Below are 25,328 nucleotides of genomic sequence, written 5' to 3'. Positions count from 1 at the left end.
AGTGACAGCAGCATCCCATTTTGCAGTGTTTGAATTATAAATGCATCAAAAACTCATCAACTCCTGCCAAAGTTTTCTGTTTTTTTTTGCTTGAGCAAGAAAGTCTTAATGCAAAAAGACAGATCGCAATTAGTTATTGCAGCATTTATCCAGTTCTAACACACGCCACGGTAGCTTGGCAGGTAGTGTCACACTGCTAAGCTTGAGAACATTGGTTTGGTTTACGGCCACAACAGCTGCATTTTAAGGTGGGAAATAGGTCACCTGTGTTTTGAATGCCTGCAACAGAACCTCAGGCTGTCTGGTTATTTATCTAGTACACCCATCACATTGTGCTTTCTAATCATGTCATTGCTTTGGCATCTAAATAATCATAATTTAATTATTAATTAATGCAGCTCTTATGCATGCTGTATTTCCTCAAGATATTGTTGGGACCTCTGTTTATACTTTCGTGGCATTTTATAGATCATCAAAGATTTTCTGGAAAGGTGCCCTGTTTACCCACTCAGATTAAGAGCCTATCTATTTATTATATCTCAGTATTTTGCTTTGGCACCGCATCTAATCTGTACACATCACTGACTGTAGAAATATACTCAAACTTGAGTTTGTCCGCTATTGCCTTTTGTTTCCATAGAGCAGAATGCAACTCTTTTGGGTAACGAAGGCCTGCTGGCGGAGCTATTCTACTTGCTTGAGGGCAACAGCACCATCTGCCTCCAGACTACCCTAACCCTGGAGTGCTTGTTTCTGGCCACCTGCTCCAGTGAGTACATCACAGTTGCACTAGTCAGCGCCTGATGTGCACTATCGTGGGCAAGTGAAATTCAAACGGAAAAACTTGAGCGAGAATTGCATACATGTTGAGGTCCTGTTAGTGTGCATGATCAGAGCACGAATCAAGGAGACATTATTATTTGTGGTAGGCAACAAGAAGGACTTTCATATTAAGTTTGTTAGTGGAATTGTGGCACTTCTTGTATCGTGTGTTTTGTTTATCTTGTTTTTGTTTCATTTGTCCATGCTAGTGAGCATTAGTGGGCAGTTTTCACGTGCCTGTATTTTACTGTTCACAAGTGAGAAACTATTCCCTGAACACTGTTGCTGTGCGTTTTGTGCAGAGCGCAATGTGCTTGAGCTGGTTCAGAGGGGCCACCTAAAGCATCTGCTGGCCATCGTAGAGACATGCAACGTGAAGGCTCTTCGTGGAGATGCGGGTCTCAACCGCAAGGAAAGACTTCTCTATCGCATCATGCGGGCAGACCTGGAGTGTCTTATTAACATTGCCAGGCATAGTATGTGCATAACACATCATATGTGAACTACTTATATTCTGTCTAGTATTGAAAGTGAATGTCTCTGTTCTGCTTGTCTCCATGAGATGAAGTGTGATTCTCACTTACAAAGTATTCACATGAAAGAGAAGTGAATTCTGTCATGTGAACACTTGTGCTTCCATGAGAATGAATCACTCTTAGCAGTGCTAACCATTTGATGAAATCGCCCAGCTATAGTGAGGTGCCATGAATAATTAAAACCTTTTGTTAATGCTTGGTCGCCACAAGACTTCCAAGCATGCACAGTATTGGCAGTTTTTGGCTGTTTAGTAACATATTGAGGCGTGTCTACATGTGGACGAAAACAATGATGGGGGATTTAATGGACACGAGGTAGTGGGCCTCTAGCTTCACTCGAGACCGAAGAAGACGATCTTGTGGCTCAGCTGTTAAAAACACGCTGCTTTCGTTGCCTCAAGGTGTACCTGTGTTTTTTATTCTCGTTGTACCGCGACACTTGTGGAGGTGCTGGGCCGCAACCCTGTCTGATGCTCCACACGCCCACTGGGAGCCGTTCATCGAGTCCAGAATCATTGTCACCGGTAACAACTCCGGTGCATCGCTCCAGTCGACGGTTGCGAGGCCTCGCACCAGAGCTCACTCACCCGCCGGAAGCTCCTAGGCACCGTACACCTCAACCAATGGCCAACGCAACCCCACAACAGGTGCCCCAAGGCAGCTTTCCGACGCTCCCATCTCAGGTGACCATCTTTCAAACCCTCGTTCCCGATCGCTTTAGTGGCGGTGCCCATGAAAACGTCCACGACTGGCTTGACAACTACGAGCATGTTGCCAAGGTCAATCAGTGGTCGGAACAGGAGAAGCTTTCTCGCGTCTATTTCTACCTTGACGACGGTGCTCGTACTTGGTATGAAAATAGAGAAGGCAATTTGTCAGCTTGGCCTGACTTTCGACAGAAGTTCGTCGATACCTTCGCCAATGTCGATAGAAGGGACCGTGCGCAGCAGTTATTGGACATAAGGGTTCAAAAACCTAATGAAACCGTTGCAACGTTTGCCGAAGACATGACTCGTCTCTTTCATCGAGCTAACCCGCACATGACGGGAGATAAAAAGTTGAGTTACCTCATGCGCGGTGTCAAGGAACAGCTTTTCGCCGGGCTACTGGGCAACCCTCCAAGTACCGTGGTTGACTTCATTAAGGAAGCTACGGCTATCGAGCGGGCCCTTCATCAACGCTGCAGGCAATATGACCGCATGTCCTGCAATGTCCCAATCAACCCTAACGCCATGACGTCTGAGAATAAGACCTCCTTACGAGAGTTGATTAGGGAGATAGTTCGGGAAGAACTGCAGAGGTTACGGACTCCGGTTGCTGAAAATTCCATCGCGTCGATCGCTGAAGTCGTACGCGACGAAATTCACGAAGCATTGTCTATGACTGGTCCTGATACTCAGCAGCGTCCTATGAGCTACGCTGCCGCTCTTCAACGTCCACCACCCGCTATGCCGACGCAGTACCACCAGGTGCCCATGGTCCCTTGGTCTCGGCCGAAAGAGCAGACACTGCATCAACCACCCACGCTACGGTCATACAACCAGCCGTCCACAGCCACCCCATGGGCAGCGACGCCAGGGGAGATGCTCGGACGTCCACCGACCCGGAAAACCAATGCATGGCGCCCAGTGGACAGACGTTCACTATGCTTTCACTTCGGAGGTGCAGGCCATATTGCCCGTCATTGCTGGCATCGAGGTGATTCATTCCGTCCTCATCGACCTTGGTTTGACGGTCAACGTGCCAACGACGAATACACACCACGCCGTGACGACACCCCTTTCTATGGAGCCCGTTCTCACTTTGAGGATGGCTGTACCACTGCAGAGGAGGCAATGCCTACTCACCCTCCTTGTCTGAGACGTCAATCCCGCTGTCCGTCCCCCGCGCGTTCGCCTTTGTCGCACCGCGGCACATACGCGGACCTTAATACAAGAAGGTCACCTAGCCCGCGACGGGGAAACTGAGGGCGGCGACCTCCGGGGGCAAGGTTGCAGGCCATAAATATGACGACAAGAAGCCCCCACAGCATGACGTCGTACAGCCGATAAGCCGTGAAAACGATGAAATTGTGACTGCCGACCTTAGTGTTCTTCTTGACGGTCAGAAAGTGACAGCTTTAGTCGACACTGGTGCCAACTTCTCTATTATCAGTCAGGACCTCGCCGACAGCCTCAGAAAAGTGAAGACGCCGTGGACAGGCCCTCACATAAGAACAGCAGGGGGCCAGTTACTGATGCCCTCTGGAAGATGTACCGCAAGAGTTCACATCAGAGGTTCTCCTTTCACTGCATCATTCGTCGTTATCGCCGCATGCTGCAGAGATGTAATTCTTGGCATGGATTTTTTATGGGAATATGGCGCCATCATCAACATACCAGAGAGCTTGATTACATTTTGCAACAGTTCGGGCTTACCCAATTCTCCAGAGGCGCGACTAAACCAACTGCGTATTACTGACGTCGACGTGGTTCTCCCTTCTAGGTTATGCACGCTTGTTTCGGTGGCCGCCGCTGCTCAGTTTGACGCCGAAGGAGTTGCTGACCAAATAAGCTCGCTGCTCTTCACCCACGGTATTTCCGTCGCACGAGGTATCGTCAGAGTTGCTGCTGGACGCACGGACTTGCTGCTGACCAATTTCAGTGCTGAGCGCCGGCACCTTCCTAAAGGCACGGCTGTCGCTTACTTCGACCATGTCGTAGATGCCGAAGGCTGCTTTGCGGTAGTCGATGAGTCGCTAAATCTTGATTCAGCGCCTGTTCTGGACGTTAGCACTACTTTGCCGAAAGACGACCGACGCAGACTCTTTGAGCTACTGGCCAAATTTCAAGACTGCTTTTCGACAACATCAAAAGTTAACCGCACGCCTTTAAACAGGCATCGTATAATTATCGACGGAACGGCGAGACTTGTTCACCAAAACCCTTATCGCGTGGCTCCAAAAGAATGTGAAGCGATACAACAACAGGTAGACAGAATGCTTGAAGATGACGTCATTCAGCATTCACAGAGCCCCTGGGCGTCACCTGTAGTCCTCGTTAAGAAAAGGGACGGCAGCCTGCGCTTCTGTGTGGATTACCGCAAGCTATATCAGGTGACCAAGAAAGACGTATATCCACTACCGCGTATAGACGACTCTCTCGAAAGACTTCGACACGCTCGATACTTCTCTTCAATGGATTTGCGGAGTGGATATTGGCAAATCGAGGTGGACCCGAGAGACCGTGAGAAGACCGCTTTTGTAACACCAGATGGATTGTATGAATTTAAGGTCTTGCCATTCGGTTTGTGCTCAGCGCCTGCTACCTTTCAAAGACTCATGGATACTGTGATTTCTGGGTTAAAGTAGAAAACATGCTTAGTATATCTGGACGACGTCATAGTGTTCTCCGCAACGTGAGCACCTTGAGAGACTTGAGGTGGTCTTATGAGCCATACAGTCCGCGGGCCTGACATTGAAGCCTGAGAAGTGCCACTTTTGCTAGGAAGAGCTGCGATTTCTTGGTCATGTCATCAGTTATGCAGGTGTTCGTCCCGGTCCTGAAAAAATCGCAGCCGTAGAACAGTTCCCTTTGCCGACAGATAAAAAGGCTGTCAGGCGCTTTCTCGGCCTCTGTGCATATTATCGACGATGTATCGCAGACTTCGCACGCATAGCATCACCGTTAACTCGCCTCACGAGAGAAGACGTCACCTTTGAGTGGAATAACGAAGGGGAAGCTGCTTTTAACGATCTTCGCCAGCGACTACAAACACCTCCAGTCCTTGCCCACTTCGACGAGAGAGCCCCTACGATGCTTCACACCGATGCTAGCAATGTTGGCCTGGGAGCTGTGCTTGTGCGGCAGCAAGAAGGCACAGAAAGGGTAATCGCTTACGCAAGCAGAATGTTAACACACGTTGAGGCTAATTACTCCACGATTGAGAAGGAATGTCTCGCCGTGGTATGGGTGGTTACAAAATTTCGTCCGTATTTATATGGCCGCCCCTTCAAAGTAATTAGCGATCACCACTCACTGTGTTGGTTAACAAATCTTAAAGACCCTACCGGCCGATTAGCGCGTTGGAGTCTCGGGCTGCAGGAATTCGATATGGCAGTCGTACATAAGTCAGGGAAGCGGCATATGGACGCCGACTGTCCCGTTCACCCATTGAGTCGGCGAGCCTACCCGAGGAGGAGGAAACATCATTTCTCGGTGTCCTCGACACGACCACCATTGCGCAGCAACAACGTGACGACGCTGAGTTGCTTGGCTTATATACCTACTTGGATGGCAGTTCTCTGAAGGCGCCAAGAGTTTTCGCAAGAGTGTTGTCATCGTTTTGTTTACGGGGCGGAGTACTCTACAAAAGAAACTTTTCGTCGACGGGATCTGCCTATCTACTCGTCATCCCAGCAGCCCTGCACACCGAAGTACTGAAAGCATGCCACAATGAGGTTGCCTCTGGCCACTTGGGTTACACAAGAACGTTGGCTAGGGTATAGCAAAGGTATTACTGGCCAAGGCTAACCACAGCCGTGAAGAACCACGTTCGCACCTGTCTCGACTGCCAGCGACGCAAGTCACCACCAACTAAACCAGCTGGCCTCCTGCAACCCGTACAGATCCCAATGACTCCATTCCACCAGATTGGCATGGACATTTTGGGTCCACTCCCTACTTCTACTGCAGGCAACCAATGGGTTATCGTCTCGACGGATTATCTGACCCGTTATGCCGAGACAAAGGCTATCCAGAGAGGTACAGCAGCGGAGGTGGCAAGATTTTTCATTGAGAATATTGTACTGAGGCATGGTGCACCAACCGTCGTAATCACAGGCAGAGGTACTGCATTTACGGCAGCTCTTTTGGACCATGTCTTGATGCTGAGCGGAACAAAAAATCGTAAGACCACCACCTACCACCCACAAACGAACAGGCTGACAGAGCGTCTAAACAAAACCATTGAAGACATGCTTTTAATGTACGTAGACGTTGAACACAAAAATTGGGATCAAATCTTGCCATACATAATGTTTGCATACAACATGGCCAAGCAAGAAACGACCCGCATGACACCGTTCAGCCTCGTTTATGGATGGGAAGTACGAACCATGTTAGATGCAATGTTACCGCACAAAGGCGACGACATTGTCCCGGATGCCGACACGTTTACTGAACGTGCGGAAGAAGCTAGGCAACTTGCACGTTTACGGATCAGCCAGCAGCAAGAGTACGATGCAGGCCGTTACAATGCTCACCGCAGAACAGTCGTCTACCAAACTGGCGACAAAGTATGGGTTTGGACGCCAGTACGGAAACGAGGACTTTCCGAAAAGCTCTTAAGAAGATACTTTGGACCGTACCTAGTGCTGCGAAGACTGAGTGACGTCACTTACGAAGTTGTTCCCGACAGTTCGCATAGTACAAGGCGTCACCAGCACCATCCTGAACTCGTTCACGTAGTCCGCATGAAGCCTTACGTCAGCGAGTAATGTGAGACTTTTCTTGAGAAAAAAAAAAAACTAAACTTCATTACAGACTTTGCATCGGGGCGATGCTCTTTGAGAGGGAGGCAAATGACGCGTGTCTACATGTGGACGAAAACAATGATGGGGGATTTAGTGGACACGAGGTAGTGGGCCTCTAGCTTCACTCGAGACCGAAGAAGACGATATTGTGGCTCAGCTGTTAAAAACACGCTGCTTTCGTTGCCTCAAGGTGTACCTGTGTTTTATTCGCGTTGTACCGCGACAATATGACACCTGCCATATATTTTGATGCTTATCATTGAACAATATGCTGCTTGACAGAATGGCAACTAGTCTTATCTGTATTGGGTAGATCTGTCATTTAGTATCCCTCTGCTAAGTTATGGCTAGAGCATAGCTGAAGTTTGGAATATGTAGGGAACAGCCTGGAATAGAATGCTTTCAGCTTCATTTTCTGCTCGTGCTCTCTTTGTCTTCTAGGTTTTTTTTATCTTTAGCTCTTCGTTATGGTAAGAAAACAAGAGAAAAAAGTGTTCATAAGGCCAGTAGTCCTTGCTGGACCAAAATAGACTTGCCCAAAACAATTAATGAAAGGAATAATTGTAAAAGTTTTTTGCAGTTAAACATGAGACAAGTTCATTGCTCACCGTTCAAAGGTTAGATCCTCATGTACCAATGCACAGAGGCCGGCCGAAGGGAATTGCGGAAACAAGACGTGCCACATTTGCTGTGGCGTTGGGCTACATCTCTAGGCCCCGGTGAGCAGGGTGACCGCCTGACAAGGGGAGTGTGTCAGGTGGTCCACAGGTGTCTGCCACCATGGCCATTACCAATTGCCAGGGTCCATGGCCCCCTACAGTGGCCCCTCGGTGCAGACAGCAATGAAGCCCTACCAGGTACACCACATGAATATTTATAACTTGGACTTTTCTAACAAAAAAATGCTGTTAATGATAAAAAACAGGCTCAGTGGGGTGTTGGCATAGGTTCCATGATGTATTGAAACAAAGATCATAAGTGTGTGCACATTAGGGACAGGAAATCACCCCCCCATTCTTAGTCATCCAATAGAGGGTTCTAATTCTACTCGATAACTTTTCTCAAATCACACCTGTCCAGTCATTCATTAAAGTGCAGAGTTATGGCCATGCGTGTTTTTGGTGATAATGGTGGCTGATGACCCACCGAAGTTGTGTTCAAGAATTGTGTATACTCGGTGACAACCCTTCTTGACATTTGAGTGAAGACTATGGAGGCAGAGCTTCTGCACATTCTTGTTGCTTTGCAAGTAGTATGACAGCTTGCGGCTGATTTTGGTTTTTCTTGCTCACATTGTTCACTGGTTTAGAAAATTAAATCCACAATAATGTGAATGAGAGGAAAATTCGGCGGTACAGTGTACTATCATGAGCAATACAAGTTCGAACACGCGAATACGTGTCGAATAGCTTCGAACCTTATATCAGCTGATTTGCAGCGGCCGCTGTCGGAAGCAAAGTTGAAAGGGCTCAACGCTTCCTCTAGCTGTTCGCACTCCCGCCGTGATTTTGTTGCTGCAAAGTGGGAGCTTGTTAGTGACCGCTAGCAGTGATGTGAATTCACTTCAACGCACCCAGCCCAATGCAGTGACCCAGCAGGGCATGTAGCAGCTAAGATATCGCCTGTGGCGTACCCTGCCGTTAAGCCCGGGCCATGCTTGTATTATATCTAGGTGACGCTGGCTGGGAATTTGATACACCTGTCTTAATTTTATTCAGGTTTTGTGGAGATTTTTTTGTGTGTGTGCATTATCATTCCTTGCAACCGATGCCATGCGATCAGCAGCCATTTTGCAGCAAAGCTAGCAAAACGGGAGGGTCGACAGAAAGCGTAAGAGTGCCCCTCCTTTACCCTCATCTTTCAGCAGTGCCATCCACGTATCACGCTATCTTGGTTTTGAGGCTACTTGCCACGCGCTCGTGTGTTCGAGCTCATATTGCTCATGATAATACTTTTAGTGCCATATTACGTGCATATTTTTTAGGGGCAGAACCAGACAGCACATTTGCAGTTGCACCCTGGCTCACTACGCTATAGATGCCCTGTTTACTTTGGAAAATTTGCGTCCTGAAAAGGTTGCACTGGTTTAGAATAAGAAAAGAAAGGCATTCTTGCAAACTGAACAATGTATTTTACCCTACGATGTCCTGAAACTGTTAGATTCATAATAAATAGGCTTGTGCCAATAGTGAACTTTAGGTTTGAAGTGAATCGAACGGAATAGTGATTTTGGTCGAATAATTTTGAATCAAATTCGAATAGTATATATGACACATAAAGAAAAATGGGCATATTTATTATGACTTAACTAGAACTTGCACAATATTGTTTAAAATTGAAATAGGGCTTCTGTGCAAATTCAATTTTTTTTGTTCAAAGGAAGTTGAAACAACTTTAAATAGTAGCAGGAAACATTTTATAATTTATAATCCTTAGAGCATATAAGCCATCATAACAAGCTTTTAAGCTTAATAAAATGAATTAATTTGTGGTTAATATGTTCATTTAAAAGGGCCCTGCAACGCTTTTCCAGTAGTCATGGAATGGATTCACTAAAGAAGCTTATTGCTTTATAAATTCACCGCTGCAAGAATTTTTAGAGCCCGTCTAGTACGAGCGGAGTTGCTAAGATTTGTCGCATGTTGCAAATGCATTTTCGCTTCTTGTTCCGACGAAAGGGCTGAAAGCTAAGCAGAGAGGGATGGAACGGGGAAAGAAAATATGTCACGTCACGCACGCTTCGTGACCTGTAGCACTTTTCTCTTTTTTTCTTTGAATACGGGGCTTTTCAGTGTGATCATGCACGTACGCGTGGACAAGTGGCGGCCTCCCGCGGCAGCCCCAGTAACGACCGAGCGCACTATGCTCAAATCAGCCAATGTCAGATACAATGGCTGTGACGAGTGATTTTTAACTTTTCGTTTCATCTGCTGAGCGAAGAGACCAATTTTTAGCTAACTTTGAGAATTTATTGTGAATTACAGACCGTGTCCTGCGCCATATTTGCCTCGCATGTTTCCAGTAGTCTCGACTACCTACCTGCATCTGCAGGGCTTTCTGACCATGCTCAAAAAGTGTTGCTAGGCCCCTTTAAATTTAAGGGGGGGGGGGGGAGCTAGCAAAATGCATTTTTTTTTTAGATAGGTGTTTTCACTGCTTAGCATATCTACACGGCAGTGAAACAACCCTTACAGGTGGTTACTTGTGAACTAATTACACTTATTCGTTCATTGTGAATACTTCGAAATTTTCAATAATTTAAATTCATATGGAAGCAAATTTGAATACCCTACTACTGGTTGGAATATTCGACGCATTAGAATTTTCGCACAAGCTTAATAATAAATTAAAAAAAGCATTTATTTCAGCAAGGCAAATTTAGGAAATTATCGGTAAACTTAAGTACTGTTTCTTGATGCGGTAGCAGGAATGGGAATAGGTGCTGCAGCTTCCACAGTGCTGTCAAAAAAAGCTGTCGCCGAGTGTAGTACTTTGTGCCTATACCCAGAAAAAATGAGGATAAGGCAGCTATTGTGAGAAGCATGTGATCACTTCATTGTCATTTTCGCACTCATTTTGCAGATCGTTCTTATTTTTGCTTGGGCAATGGAAGGGAGAGTGAGGGGTGGCATTGCAGTGAAACTTGCCCTTCCCCCGTTTCCTCCACCAAAACATTACAAGGGGTCAATGGTTTAGTTAGGATAAGCTTTGTTCATATATACGAAATGATATGATATGATGATATATGGTGGTTAATGGCACTAGGGTCAGGTGATGACCAAAGAGCACAGAGACAACATTTAGCATGCACAGCGGAAGACGTGAAGCGTATAACAGATACTCATTGAAACATATTATCGTCACGTACATGCCCAACGTTTGTGTTATTCCTGTTGCACTGTCGCAGTAGCTGAGGAAGCCCCAGTGACGCATGCTTCCAGTGATCACGACGAGTTGCAGTCTTCCCAATCAGCCACTTCGTCTGAACATGAGGCTGAACTAGATGAACCGGTGAGTTCAATAAGCTTTCCTGAATGCTTGCATGCTCATCACAACCTACACGCTACTTGTAGAGCCTGACCGCATGAGAACACTGTAAAGGGGAGCTGTTACGCTGGTTTTTTAATGCTTCACGGAAATTGTTTGAGTATGAGCACATAGAAGGTTAAACAAGGTTGCTTTCAGTATTTAAGGCAAATATACCTTACGAAAGCGACATCAAAATGTTATTACTAGTCCGTTCAAAGGGCCATAGATACTAGCTCTTTGATGATGATATTGACAAAGCTAAAACAGATCGTGAAAAACAGAAGTGAGATTTGCAGCATGTATGACATGTCAGGCTGATTTTCAAATTGGTCTTAATAGTATGTGCTGGACAAAGGACAACTGCATCAAATGCAAATTACAGCCAATGAAACTGAGCATTAGGAGTGGAAGACAATTCTTTTTATGAATTTAAACAAATGCATTTGAAATAATACAACCATAGCCATTTGTCTTTCACTGGTTTTGTTGAAGCGGTGTTCTTTGTGGAAGCGTGGCAAGTTCACTGAATTCACTCTGTAATGAGTTTCACTCGACGCCTTTCAAATCGCATTGCATTTCGAAGTGGCACATGTGCACATGACAGCAAGAGACGGTCGTTGTTCATTTTCAGCCTGACATACCGAAATGTGAACCTTCACCCGAAAAGTACCATTTGGATGTAGACTTGGAGTCATACTCCAAATTTTTCTCTGAATTGAAGGTCCACGAGGCAGCTGCAGTGAGTAAACACTGTTCCATGCTTTCTCTGTTTACACATTGCTGCAGCATTGCACAATGGGAACTGTTCTCTTTTTTTTTTTTTTAGGATGTTGGCCCTGCCACTACTTCGGAGGTTTCCTTGATTGAAACTATGAAGAGCCCCGAAGGCAGAGATCCTTTAGACAAGCTCAAGTGAGAATTATTGGACCTCTTGAAGCGTCGGTAAAAGTGCGGGGCAAGTCAGAATTACCTTTAATTTTGACTTGCATTCCAGACACTTAAATGTTTTACTGCCTGCTTATTCCATTACTGCATGGCATTTCACTCTTGTTGTTACAGGTGTAGCTATGAGCTTATGGTGCAGAGCACTCAGGGCCTTGTGCCTTTGGTGAAGATTGCCTTTCCAGAAATGATGGGCCACTTGCATACTGAGCCACTGGAGCGGTTGCACTCTTGCCAAAATTCAGGCGCCAGGTGCGTGAAAAACAAACATTTGTACTTGCGATTTTCGTGAACTGCAGTCAGGCCCTCTTACATTGACCTCCTTTATAATTCATGAAGGGTTAATGCATTATGTAGATGGTATGCTGTTGCTAATGTAGTGAATCTAGTTTTGGTTTCGCATCTATTGTTGCGTGTAGTCACTTGTGTGGCCATATTTTTTTTAAAGCTCACATTGTCATCAACTACTAATACAGTTAATTCATTATGAGCTGATTCACTGTTACTTGGCGTTACCAAGACAGACGCTTTTGTCATCAGTTCTATAAAAGAAATTGTGCATCTGTACTCTGGCCATTCAAGCTATCTAACGAGGCCCAGTTATTTGATCAGTTTATAGTTTTCTCCCACACAATGTGCGAGTTTCTGCTGAGAACAAAGGAAATGAAAAATTAAATTTGCTAGATTTGAAAGGAAGTTTAGTGCATGATAAAAATAGATAGGTATAAAGCCACCTTTATGATAGTGATATCGATCATAACAACAACTGCCAGCTTAACGGTAACAATGCTGGTGATCAGAGAGGCACTGATTAGTGTTCATTATGCAGTAGCCTCAAGTGATGCATGGTAAAGCTTCTGGTACTTCACTAGAATATGTCATTTTAGTACAGTACATTCTACGGCATACACAAATGTTCTCGGGGCCTTCTGTCGATATGAAGATAATAATGATTATGGTGTAACACTGCTTTCTTACTTTCATAGCAAGGGCTTCATTGTGGCAGACTCGATGCCTAAGTAACATGCAAGGGTTTATTGGTCAGTCCTCAGCTACCGTGAAGATCATGTTCCCTGTGACAACCTCAGGCCAACAAGAGTGTTGCGTACTCACTTTCTGAGCTGCGAGTGGCGCTAGGTAACACTCCCAGATAGAAAGCACTCGTACCCTATAAAAAAAGCAGACAAGGCAGTGCCCTTCATCGTAGCTCAATTGATAGAGCATCAGACGTATAGTTTGAAGGTTGTGGGTTGGAATCTTCCCCCCCCCCCCCCCCCGACAAAAAAGGTGATTCTTCATTTATTTTGATTCTCTTCAATTTAAGTGAGAACCATTACACTACAGGTTAAAAAAAAAAAACACAAGTAATGCCCCCTATGTTTTCTTTAGCTTAATTGTCCGTCAGTTTCATAAGCTGTCAAACAGATGTGCAGCATTGTGCAGCAGACATTTATGGTTCTTATGCAGAAACAAGATACTTGAAGAAGTGCGGATACGACTGGAGAATGTCAGGGACCCTAGCAGCTTTCCTGTTTTATATGACTACGACAGTCTAGCCCTACACAGTCTGCCCCCATCAAGACCTCTGATGAACAGTGATGCGCCACGATCTCTTCAGGAAGTGGTCACCGATCGGCTCTGGTTCGAGTCCCGCTTTGAAGGTGGAAACCTTCGCAAGGCCATTCAGGTGGTTACCTACCATGTTTTCTTCTTGTTAATTAGGTATGCATGACTGTCAGAAGAGTTTGAGCAATGGAAAACAGTCTTTAGCTCAGAAATTTGTGAAGTATGTATGCTGTTGAATGAACTTTGATAAGAACTGAAGTAAGGTTGTCTATAGAAGACAGTGTAGAGTCTAATGCTGTCCGAAAACAAATTGCAAGAGACAGTGGTGTCTTCTGCAAGCGCTGGCAAAACTGGTTCGCTTAGCTAACCAAGCTCTTTCATTTGAATGCTAAATTAATAAATCTAGCGTTGTTTCTTTTTTGTAATAAACTAATAATTATATTTCAAGCACCATACACATTTTCGTACAATGCAAACCTTACAACGCAATCCCCGAGTAAAACATAAGCCTTCCGGGCCACCAGCATTAAGTTTGCAATGTTTTGGTAAAACCATTAATAAAGGTACATGCAGCTAACATTATAGCTTGAAGGTCTTGCAGTCTGTTTCAAATTTTTTACAAATAAATTGTTTAAATATAACGTGTGTGTGTTTGCATGCATGTGTGCGTGTTGTGCATAACCAAACCCTTTTTTTTTTACAGGTTGGACCATATGAGTACAACCTTCTGATGAGCCCAGACATCAACACAAGCCTCCACCATCGCTGGTTTTACTTTGAAGTCGCAGGCATGCGCAGTGACGTGGACTACACATTCAACATTGTGAACTTTGACCGCAGTGGAAGCCTGTATAAAGAAGGTAAACCACTTAGGTTGCAGACCAGTGCTCCAACAGCCTGTGCTTCTATAGCCAGGCACACACAGTCCGTTCTTCATATACACTCAAACTTCGATATAACGTACCCAGATATAACAAAATATTCATTATAATGAAGTAAATGAAGAACAGTCTTACAGTATACATAGTGTTAAGAATATACCTTTATAACGAATTTTCTGATATAACGAACTTATTTTCGTGTAAGATGCAACTTTGATATGATTGGGTTTGAGTGTAGTACAGTAGACCCTTCTTAAATGGAATTTGAAGGGAGCAGGAAAATATATTTTGTTGTCATCATGCCCAAGCCCTACTGATGTAAATATTGGGCGGTGTTGTAATAATATTGGATTCTGTACGGTATGTAAGATAAAAATAGAGCTTTGTTTACTGACAGATGAACAGGGGTGCACACTCTATGTACGAAACGGGATATGTTAGCGGCAGTTCTTGCATTTATCAGATTTTCGTTTACTGAGAGTACTGTAGGAACGAATCATAATTTAGCAATTTTCGTGTTGCAGTAACAAAAATTTTTCATAATCATTGCCTGAATTAAGTGAAGTAATTTGGTTGGCGATTCCGATTTCTGAAATGGTTATAGCTTTATCACTTATCTGGAGTTATTGTGGTGATTAAAAAGAAAAGAAATAGATAAGCATCCCCGAACTATAGAGGCATAATATTTGTGAATTCTTCGACGTACAAATGTTGGCAGTGAGCAAGAAAAGATGAAAGAAACAATGGCCATTGACCAAAAGATTGTGCACATAACTTCTGTAATATTTTGTGCTAGCAGAGGAACCATACCTCTTGGTGCCCTACTTGTGATCACACTCATGCAGACATTTTTTAGTTCTGTGCAGCACCACTGAGATGAAGACAGGAAACTTATAGACACGAATGAATGCTGACTAACAACTGAGTAACTTCAACGTTCACACTTTAGCATGGCTTTCTAAGTACTGGACCTTAGCCATATCACCCACAGACATGCTTCGTAAATACAGCAGTGGCCAGCTGTAACAGCAAAAAAAATGCTGTTTTAAGTGAGCTGAAATGACTGGCGTACGGCAACATGTGGTGATGATGAAAGAAATGTGTTCTCAATGTCACTGCGATGTGTTAAAAGGCCAGTAAACAACCACAAGGTCCAAAAATTTTTGTAAAGAGAAATATGTCCACTTTTACTTCGTGAACATGCTGCCGCAGGAATTCTGCAAATACGTGTTATATTAAGGAAGTTACAGGGGCTAGAACATCGCGTTGAGCTGATCTCAAATTTTCGCGCAGCCTCCCCATCCTTCTCCTTCAGAGGGAGGGGAAGGCCTAGCCCATTGTCGTTACTCTGCCCACTTCGGCAATGTGACAAGACGTCAGCGATTGGTGTCATCGACAAACTCGGTCAGTCGCAGCGCACTTCCACTTGCTGCGATGTCTGGTTGTTTACTGTTTACCCAGTGCCAACGCTTCTCCGCAGCCCGGTCGCTCAATTTGTAGTTGACGACAATTTGCGGCAAAACTGCATTTCAAAACTGGACGTGAAGTTGGCCCAATTTTTTTAGAGTTCGATATTTTGGGAACAGACTGTCGGGCTTGTGGGAGCAGCAACACAAAACACAAATAATGTGCTTAATAGTAGGTGTGCTCATCAACAGGTGGCGCGACAATCTGCTCACTCCCAAAAACATTGTCAGCAAAGTGTCACGATTTCGATGCATGGAACCTATGGGGAGTTTTGCAACTCATATGATTGAATAGCTATGTCGTAGCTGTGGGTGGGAACAGGAACTGTCATTGACTTCGGTGCCGTTTTTTGAGGCCTGGTTTGGAGCAATCGACGAGCTGCATGCTGGGTCATGTCGCCAATCGTTGAGTTGTCGTCACTGTGCGTGCAAGGAGCGTTGGTTAGGTGTAGGAAAGGACCGCGGTAATTGTTTTTCGAAATGCAGGCTCTACGCGGTGCGCAGCTCTGTAATATTCAGAAAACGTGATCGCTGCGGTCTACTTTACGAATTACCGAGCCTGTTTGGGGGGTGTAAAAAAAAGTTGGAGCCTGTTTACTGGCCCTTTAATATTGTGAATTAATAATGCTAATGGCATTGTTGTTATTTGCTACGACGTTTTTGTTGGTGAGGTGTGATGTTAACGGAGTGTTACCACATGGCCATGACAGCTAGGAGTAGCGCATCTTGTATGTTACCTTTTTCTGTTATGCTTCAAAACTTTTGGTTCGAGGATTAGCTTTGAAAGTCCTCTAGAATTCTCATTAGAACTTTCTGGAGAGTTACTATCCACCAGTACTGTTCTAACGCTCATGAAGCGAGTTTTTCTGCTGAAATACAAGAACATTTAATATAATTACATTTTTTTAATTGTGGAAGCTTTTTTTGACAAATATATTCTGCCTGACAGATGCCTTTTGACTGTGTTTATTTCATTTTTCTATTAGCCCTCTGTTCAGCATCATTAGTGGGACATGCAGTCAAATAAGGGGGCATATGAATAAATAAAGTAATGGCCAAATAAAAAGATAAGACCATAGTCAGTAAAGTTAGTAATCAAATTTATATAGGCAACAATTCAGTTTTCTCTGTAAGTCTATCTCATTTGATATGTATCCTAATTAAAGACGTTGAAAACATACTTCAGTAATTACGCCTAAGCAACAATAAAGACTCTGGCACATGTATGCTGTTAGTTGTTCCAGCTACTGCTGTAGTTGCTGTTGCTCAGTGCGAGCTCATGTGTTTGACCGTCTGTTAAGAGAATCCCATTTTACGGGGAACAGGAAACAAAAGAGCTCGTGATGCACACCAACGAATCTCCGAATTGCCGAAAGTGAACCAAGGTCTACTGTTACTGTCTTGTATATATTTTGTGTGCAAGTACAAATGACAGGGCAAAAAACATCTTAGTCCCCTGTGTGAGACACATCCGACTGAGGTAAAATCTTTGATCGACAGCACGATTCTGCTGTAGAGCATTATTTGTCATTGTGTCAGTTACTTGTGTTATGTTGTGTTATTACTTGTCAGCTATTAATTCCCAGATGATGCAGCTGCCATGGCCTAGAACACAATACTTCTGTCAGTATAATTCGTGTATAAAACTTTTTCAGATAGGTACGGTTCATGTGAAGCCTTACTATAAGATGCCCCATGAGGACTGATGCTGACTTGCGTTGACAGTAATTTACAAGTTATTTTCTTCATTACTATTTGCTAGACTGCAGACTAGCATAACATGGTGAACACTGTATAAGTAGAGTTTAAAATTGAGGTAGTACCAAACGTGCCGGTGCAGGCCAGTGCCCACTGCTGTTCTCGGTCCGAGATGCGGCCAACGGCCGTGGCTGGCGTCGTATTGGTGGTGGCATCAGCTACCAGCGCAACCTGCACTGGCGAGCTGACAAGGGACCTCTCTTCACCCTGAGCTTCACGATCCGCTTTCCCCATGCTGGAGATGTGTGCTATATCGCCAACAGTTTTCCTTACGGTTTTTCTCTCCTTAAGGTAACTCACTGTCGTTGTTCCAATATTAGTCGGTGAAACGCTGGTGTATTGAACAATTGTAGCGTGTGACGGAAATCATTTGCAGAAGTACTATGCATATATTTTGAACTCCAGTTCACCTTCACATTCAATACATTAAACACCATCCTGTGCTCCTGCAGGTGCACTTGCCTGCGATAATGTACTTCATCAGAAATATTCAGGTGTGCCTCAACTCAGCACTGTTTCTTCAGCTTGTGTCAAACAGGATATTGAGTCCAAAAAATTGGGCAACCAATTGAGGTAAAAATGAGCAATGTGTGTATAAAAAAAAATATGGATGGCTCGTACAGCATTGATCTAATTTGCACTCCATATAATGATGGATTTTTTTTAGCTTCACCGCAGCACAGCTGTGTAATGTGGTATAAGGACTGGTATTACCAGGGAGAACTAACAGCTGTAGGAAAGAGGAAAGCCGTGCTGCGTCATTAATGCGGAAGGCTTCTCGTTCCAATATGTGCATTCCACAAGAAGGCATGAATGAATGAGTGTATAAGCCAAGTTCCATGCTCTCGATGTGACCTTAAAGCAACAACAACTTGGTGAATTATTGTGTTTCACGGTAAGATGCAGGCCCATTTGTGCAGGGATTTTTTATGATTTTCACAGAAACATTCCTTATTTCAAATAATGGATATATTGAACTACTATTTGGTGATTCCCCTTGAGTTAGATATAAGTTCAACTGTGGTACCACATCGGTAGACACTTTACCCTTGGGTGCATAGAATGATGTCATTCTTGCCAGATGAGTGACATTGTTTTCTGGTAATATGTGAAGATAATTTACACTCTCAATATGAATATTTGCCAATTACCATCTTCAAGCAGCATTTTAATTTGATGGCTTATGAGAAGAATTCTGCCCAGCTCCTTCTTTGTGCTTAAAAAGCTGCTTTCATAAGAGGGATATTTCCATTTTGCTATGTGTGCAGGCACACCTAAAACTTTGGCTCAGCTCGTATGACCGTGGTAGCATATTCCTGGAGCGACAGGAGCTGTGCAGGACCATGGCTGGCAACCCCGTGCCTCTGCTGACCATTACAGCTCAACCTTTAGAATGTGAGTTTCTATATTTTACAAGAGTGTAGAAGGCAACTGCCAGGTGAATCAGTGATGTTCCATGCAGGGAATTTTCCCCTTTTTCGGGAAATTTTCACCTGTCATTTTGAGCCAAAGGGAAATCTTTGTGATATTGCAGAAAATTTCAGGAATGGTTGAATTCTTTTATGACGACCGATAATTACCTCTCTCAGTGCGCCTTCATCTGCTATAATCGGTTCTGGCGCATGCACCACGCAAGCATAGCCTTTCGGATTTGTTTCTGATATTTACGCGGAGTGATTTCTAGTTAACTATTGGTGTTAGACTTGAATCCCACAATGTGCAGTGTACAAACAGTATATGAATTAAAATAAAGTCGTGCTTTTGTTGTGTGACAGTGGAGGGGCTAGTCCTGATTTCAAAAGTCGCCAGTACGTGACACGTAATTATAGTATGTGTCTGTGTGGATGGGGGCGGAAATTGGTACTGTTATGCAGGGAAATATGCTGGGAATTTCGTCTATGTTTGTAGGGAAAAATACCTGAAATAGGGGATTTTCGTGCCTCTGAATGGGAATTTTTCGGCGTTGTATGGAACATCACTGAGGGGAATAATGCCTACACAACACACCTTAAAATGAAAAACCATTACATTTCCAGCTAGTTGTGCAAGGCTTGTTGGTTCACAAATCCATGGCCATTTCAATCCTTTAAAACGGATCCACTAAGCGCCTGGATATAAAATCTTTGTGCATTAATTAAAGAAGGAGTATTAGTGAAATATCCTGAATAGTCTTGCTGGGGGGTAGTATTGTGTTCCAACTGAAATTAAGGTGCATTATGAAGTGGTAGATCACATACTAATGGAAAATAAAATTATATCAGCTCCTTTGTATATTTTTGTATAGTTTTGAATACCAGTGACACAAAGCCACTTTTTTCTATCACAGTCGAGCCTGATCTATTCTTTATCATGTTTGTCTCCTTCCAGCCAAGTTGCAGAAGAGATTCAATCATCGCTCAGATATGTGATCACGATCTGGCTTAATCAGCAGTGCATTTTGTTACATCGGAATTGCATGCACAAATCAGTCTTTTCATAATGTGTAAGACGAGTAAGAGAAATGAGCAAAATTTAAATTCGGAACTACTTGTGCATACCAGGCACTATTCACGTAGCAATAAATGAGCAGACATTCAATATCTTAGATTATGCAATCGAATATTACGACATATATGTATTCACTTTGGCTTGTGTGCTCAGTTGATGTTTTATCATAAGCATAACTTTATGTGCAAGCTAAATATCACTGATCTGAGGATCTGCTATGTGTAAATTGCATGGGTGTGCAAGATGCAGTTGTTCTATAGTTAGTGTACCGATGGCATACTCACTGATTGATTTAGTGAGAGAAAGAGAAATCTCATATATAACCACGAACTAGGTTTATTTATAAAGTGAAATTCTTTCATCGTTTCTGCTTCAAATGGTACCGCTAATTTTTGCAGTGAAGTGGTCTTGTCTATCTAGTTGTGCAAATACTTCCTAACCTACTATTTTCATCTGTTAACAGTATCCAGGCCATACATACTGCTGATGGCTCGAGTACATCCCGGTGAAACAAATTCTTCGTGGATAATGAAAGGTAAGCTTTGATCTGAGTTAAATATTTACACAAATAAGATGACACCACTGTTACCGAGACATCCCTTGTGAGAATTGAGGCTTGCCTGCTTCCTTTGCGTGGGCTTTGCCGCCTTTTTTGCCGTTCTCATGTCCCGACATGTCTCCCCTCCTCACTGTCTGCCGCGCTGGGAGAGCGGAGTGACGTTTAATCCCCTCACCCGGTAGCGGATGTTGACTGTGGCACCGCGCGCGGAGTCTCCAGAGACGTTTTCGTGCGCTGCGTCGGGAGCGGAGAGATACTCTCCGGGACTGCAGACGGTGAGCCATGCAATCTTTTCCGTCCGTCGACTCCCGTCGCTCGGGGGCTCGTCGGACTTCCCTGGCGGCGCCTCGCGCCCTAGGCGAACGCTCACCTTTTGTTGTCCCACTGCGTACGCACGACTGAAGGGCGCGACGGTGTCCTGGTGCGTGGCCTAGCTACGCCGACCCGTCTCCCTCCGACGCCAACGCGAGCGCCTTTGCCCTCGCTCGAGCAACCGGGCCTTGGTCCCTGTGTCTCCGTGGATCACCTTTACCGCGAAGAGGTGCTCGTGGCACCCTGTGTAGTACTTTTATGCCTGTGGCATGGGTAAGCCTACTTGCTTTCCTGCCGTGCCTTTGCAATGGGCTGTACTGCGTTTTGGTGTTGCCACAGACAATAAAGTGTTGCAAATTTGAGCAGTATCGTGTTCTCACCATGGCGACGGTTAACGCATGCCCTGTGGCTCGCTAAGACCGGACCCACGCTGGTGGCCACACTCCTTCGGGATACGTGTACACTACACCCTTTAACATTGCAGCAGTGTACATAGTCAAAAACACCCCATCTAGATGCGTATTCCTTTCAGATTCAGTTCTCGTCTCTGTAAAGACTCCACCACGCTCGCATTAAAGTAACAACGACTAAGCGAAACCAACCTGGCTCGATTTCTGGGCAGTGAGTGACATTATGAGTAAATAAATTTATAAATAATATCTTATTAAATGAATTCTTCCATCTAATACCTCCAACAAAGATTGGCTGGAAAATAGCTTGTGTATGTAGGAACAGTTGTCAGGATAGCGACTCAAAGTTGAGATTGTCTGGGCTGATGATGGCAAGTAGTACGGACTCAAAGAGTAAATTGTTATTACCTGTGAATTTGTTGCCACTACTTCAAGAAACTGAACTACTACACCTTCTAATTAACAGTTTTAAAGAGTACATGTTCCAAAGGTATCATTATTGTATCATCATTGAACTATTGTTCTTGGCATCCTTGCCTTTCTGGCAACTGTAGTGCTATAAGCGCTACAGTGGCTACCGAGCATTACTGTGAGCGTTACACTTCATTTAAACTTGCACCTTTGTGATGCAAAGCCAGCACATGCAGAGTGCTTAGGGATTTTTTTTTTTTTGAAAACTCCCTGTTATGTTTCCTTTTTTTTTCTTTTCTGTGTGGTACAAATTTCAATGTTTAAGGTGTGCACAAATGAATCTAAAACAGTCTTTTTGTTTGTATGCTGCAGCTGTTCCTATGACCTTGTAGGAAGTGGAAGTATAGCAATGTGTGTTTTTATCACTAGTTGCATTTGTGTCCTTTTTATCATTAGGGTATATCAGATTGTAGTTTTAAAGAAAGGTGCAATCTACATTACCTTTTTTATCAAACATACTGTCCTCACAGTATTAAACACACTAATGGCTGCGATACAGGTGTTCTTTTCATTTGCAGGGATAATCGATTTCCTCCTGAGTGACAAGCCAGTTGCACAGCGAGTCCGTGAAACCTTTGTGTTCAAAATTGTGCCAATGCTTAATCCTGATGGAGTCATCAATGGATGGTAAGGAAGCCTCCCTCATACATTCTCACTCTAATTCTGGATAATTATGTTTTTACGGCAGTGTGCACATGAGCATATTATTTGAGTCTTGTTGCACCGTTGCTTAGAAACGTGGGAATATGACTACACCTTTGAACTTAAAGTAACTTAAATTTAGTATTATTTTATCCAGATCCACTGCACAGCACTGCACTTTACCTTTACTGCACTGAATTTTTTACATTAAACTGGGTGCAATGGTTAGGTATGTGTGACAGTGGCTATTTTTTTCATGGCGACTTAGGCATGTTCGTGTCACGTACAGCTCGTTTTTAAAAGGCCCTCTGTAAGATTTAGACATTTCAAATGGACAATTGTGGTGGATAGGTCATGTGCTGACAGTTATGCTGAGAGTATGAAATGGCTGCCTTGCACAAGAATAAGTAAATTTCTAACAAGAAGCCACACACTCTTGCTTTTGAGGAAGTTGTGCTTTGTATGTGAGCCACAGTCGCTTACACAAACGCTATGCATAACACATGCTGCTTGCGCTGCCAACCATAGCAGACGAGTTCACTAAATATTGCAATACAGAACATCCAATTTTGCCGCTGCAAAATCTTTGTGAAAAGAAAATGTGGGACTGTCTATGGAAACATAATGTAGTCGTTCAGTGCCAGTACATGGGAGAAGGCAGGATAGAAATATGCTTGCTCATGCTTCTGATAGTAATGGGCGAGTGTGTCTAATGACAGTGAGACTTGGCTCAGAGTGCCATAATAAGGAAACACCTAACTTTATTATACTTCTGATAACAAGCCAACTTGAAAAGTCACTTCGATGGAACCAGACAGTCCCTTACCACTTGCACTGTATAACTAGAGCTTGTGTTCTGTGTCTATGTGAGGGTTTCTTGTAAACAGGGCATTTAACTGATGATTACGGTACGACTGCAGCATTTCTTAAACTTTATCAAGACGGTGTTTCTGGTGTGGTGCATTAGGCAAATGTTCAGTACTCGTGAATTGAAACAGGATAATTCAGGGCTAAATAATGCACATACTTTTGTTTCCATCATTTTCACTTTAGCTCATATTGGAATCATTTCAACCCAAATGCATAAATAAATTAGAGCCACATTATCTTTAGAGAACAGATTGGTTGTGACGTGAAATGGTTATCTCGAGCAATTGCTCATACTAGTCGTTATACAAACAATTTTATGTCGGATCTGAATCCATGAGTACTGTACAAACAGTTAAATAATAACCTGCAGGCTTTCTATATATCTTGTTTAATGATGGTGAAATACATATTAGGTGTTCCCCTTTAACCCCTTGCGGTTTGTTGTCGCCCGTCTCAACAACGAAATACGACTGCAGGGGATCAGCTATCAGGCTCTGCTGGAAAAGCTCTTTTGTTGCCAATTCACACACTCATTTTCTTACTCTGTTATAACCGAGTAAATTAGCTTCTTTTACTTGAGCTTTGCTGTATATTTGGACCAAAAGTGATGGAAGAGAAGCAAAAGTTCTGGGCATCAAAGGGCTAAGATGAGACCATACTGTGCACTTTTTAAGTCACCAGTGGCAGTGGAACAATAGGTTTCGAAAAACCTAGACCTGTGTACAGTTGAACCCCTTTATAAGAAACACTGATATACAGTCGACTCTCAGTAAACGGAAATCCGTTACAGATTTTAAACTGCGGGTTGATAAGAAAACGCATACGAGGTACCCTGCTTGTAAGAGACATCTCATACAAAAGACAAAAATTGCTGCCCGAAGCATAACTCTTATAAACAGTAGACATCATACTCATTGCTTAAGAGAACAAGGTGCCTTAAAAGTTAAGCATATCTGTGTTATCTAGTCGATGTGCATAGATAAGTTCAGCTCACCATTTATTAGAAGAAGAGTTAGTACAAGAATGGAAGAGATAAAAGAGAGAGAAACCTAGATGAATTGAAAGCATTTTATTTGTGCTAACATATTGTTTCCGTGCAGCCACCGCTGTTCGTTGGCGGGCCAGGATCTGAACCGGCAATGGTCATTCCCAGATCCTGACTTGCACCCCACAATCTATCACACCAAAGCACTTCTAGCCTATTTGGCCCACCAAGGACGAACTCCATTGGTCAGTCACCCAACAGAATTTTAGATATTGTATTATTGATATCTAATTTGTGAATGGCGGTCAAGCTTTATGACGATTTCTTTCAAGCCACACCTCCATTTATTTTTACTTTTTTTTGTCGCTAGGAAACTCCCAGCTGCATGAATGCATATAGTATTTTAAAATTTAGCAAAATGCGGTAGAGAGCAACATGAGAGTCTTGAAGCATTGTGTGTTGATGATGTATCTTCTTAATGCGCTTCGCACAGGACACATTTTTTTCTTTATCAGTAATGTGCAGTAGTACAGTCGAACCCGCCTATAACAAACCTGCCCCCCCCCCCCCGCCCTTGTTCGCTGGCGAGATAAGCGCGCAGACTAGCCCGGCTGGAAAGGCTATGTTCGCCTTGCAGAAAGAGGAGGCTAATGCATCCTTTCCCGCCTGTGTGTGTGTGTGTGTATGTATGTATGTGTGTGTGTGTGTGTGTGTGTGTGTGTGTGTGTGTGTGTGTGTGTGTGTGTGTGTGTGTGTGTGTGTGTGTGTATATATATATATATATTATTCGAAGGTAGCAGGTACGGTTCCTGCCCACAACATGTTATCTTTTCACCCACTTTTCTTTCTTCACATTTACATTACAATTGGTCTAATAACTTCCCGTATACTTTCCTTGGCATTATTGTCTGTTAGATCTCATAATTATTGTGGCAAGCACAGAAAAACGAGCCTTTAAGTATACACTTCTTTCCTTATATATATATATAATATGCATATACGTGACTGACGGTTATGACGGTGACAGCAAAAACCAGTCGAGACTGTCCGTATAATTGCTATCGCAATAATAGAAATCTA

At 43.7% G+C, this 25,328-nt stretch overlaps 1 protein-coding gene across 10 annotated transcripts in view; it reads left to right on the top strand.

The window, feature by feature from the left end:
- The window catches only part of LOC119159660 (cytosolic carboxypeptidase 1-like), a 47,733-nt gene that overhangs the window by 13,091 nt on the left and 9,314 nt on the right, over positions 1-25,328 (top strand). For 9 of the 10 annotated variants that reach the window (XM_075891384.1, XM_075891383.1, XM_075891386.1 and 6 more), the window contains 14 exons: positions 641-769; positions 1,125-1,298; positions 7,515-7,727; positions 10,778-10,881; positions 11,531-11,638; positions 11,726-11,811; positions 11,959-12,093; positions 13,309-13,528; positions 14,111-14,267; positions 17,595-17,803; positions 18,781-18,907; positions 20,463-20,534; positions 22,270-22,378; positions 24,364-24,493. In XM_075891384.1, coding sequence (XP_075747499.1) covers positions 641-769; positions 1,125-1,298; positions 7,515-7,727; positions 10,778-10,881; positions 11,531-11,638; positions 11,726-11,811; positions 11,959-12,093; positions 13,309-13,528; positions 14,111-14,267; positions 17,595-17,803; positions 18,781-18,907; positions 20,463-20,534; positions 22,270-22,378; positions 24,364-24,493 — 1,973 coding nt within the window. The remainder of the gene's footprint in view (positions 1-640; positions 770-1,124; positions 1,299-7,514; positions 7,728-10,777; positions 10,882-11,530; positions 11,639-11,725; positions 11,812-11,958; positions 12,094-13,308; positions 13,529-14,110; positions 14,268-17,594; positions 17,804-18,780; positions 18,908-20,462; positions 20,535-22,269; positions 22,379-24,363; positions 24,494-25,328) is intronic. The other variant, XM_075891381.1, reaches the window with a different exon arrangement.

The sequence above is a fragment of the Rhipicephalus microplus genome, chromosome 1 (assembly GCF_043290135.1).
Source record: "Rhipicephalus microplus isolate Deutch F79 chromosome 1, USDA_Rmic, whole genome shotgun sequence".
Lineage (NCBI taxonomy): Eukaryota > Metazoa > Arthropoda > Arachnida > Ixodida > Ixodidae > Rhipicephalus > Rhipicephalus microplus.
This window is presented reverse-complemented; position numbering and strand designations above follow the sequence as displayed.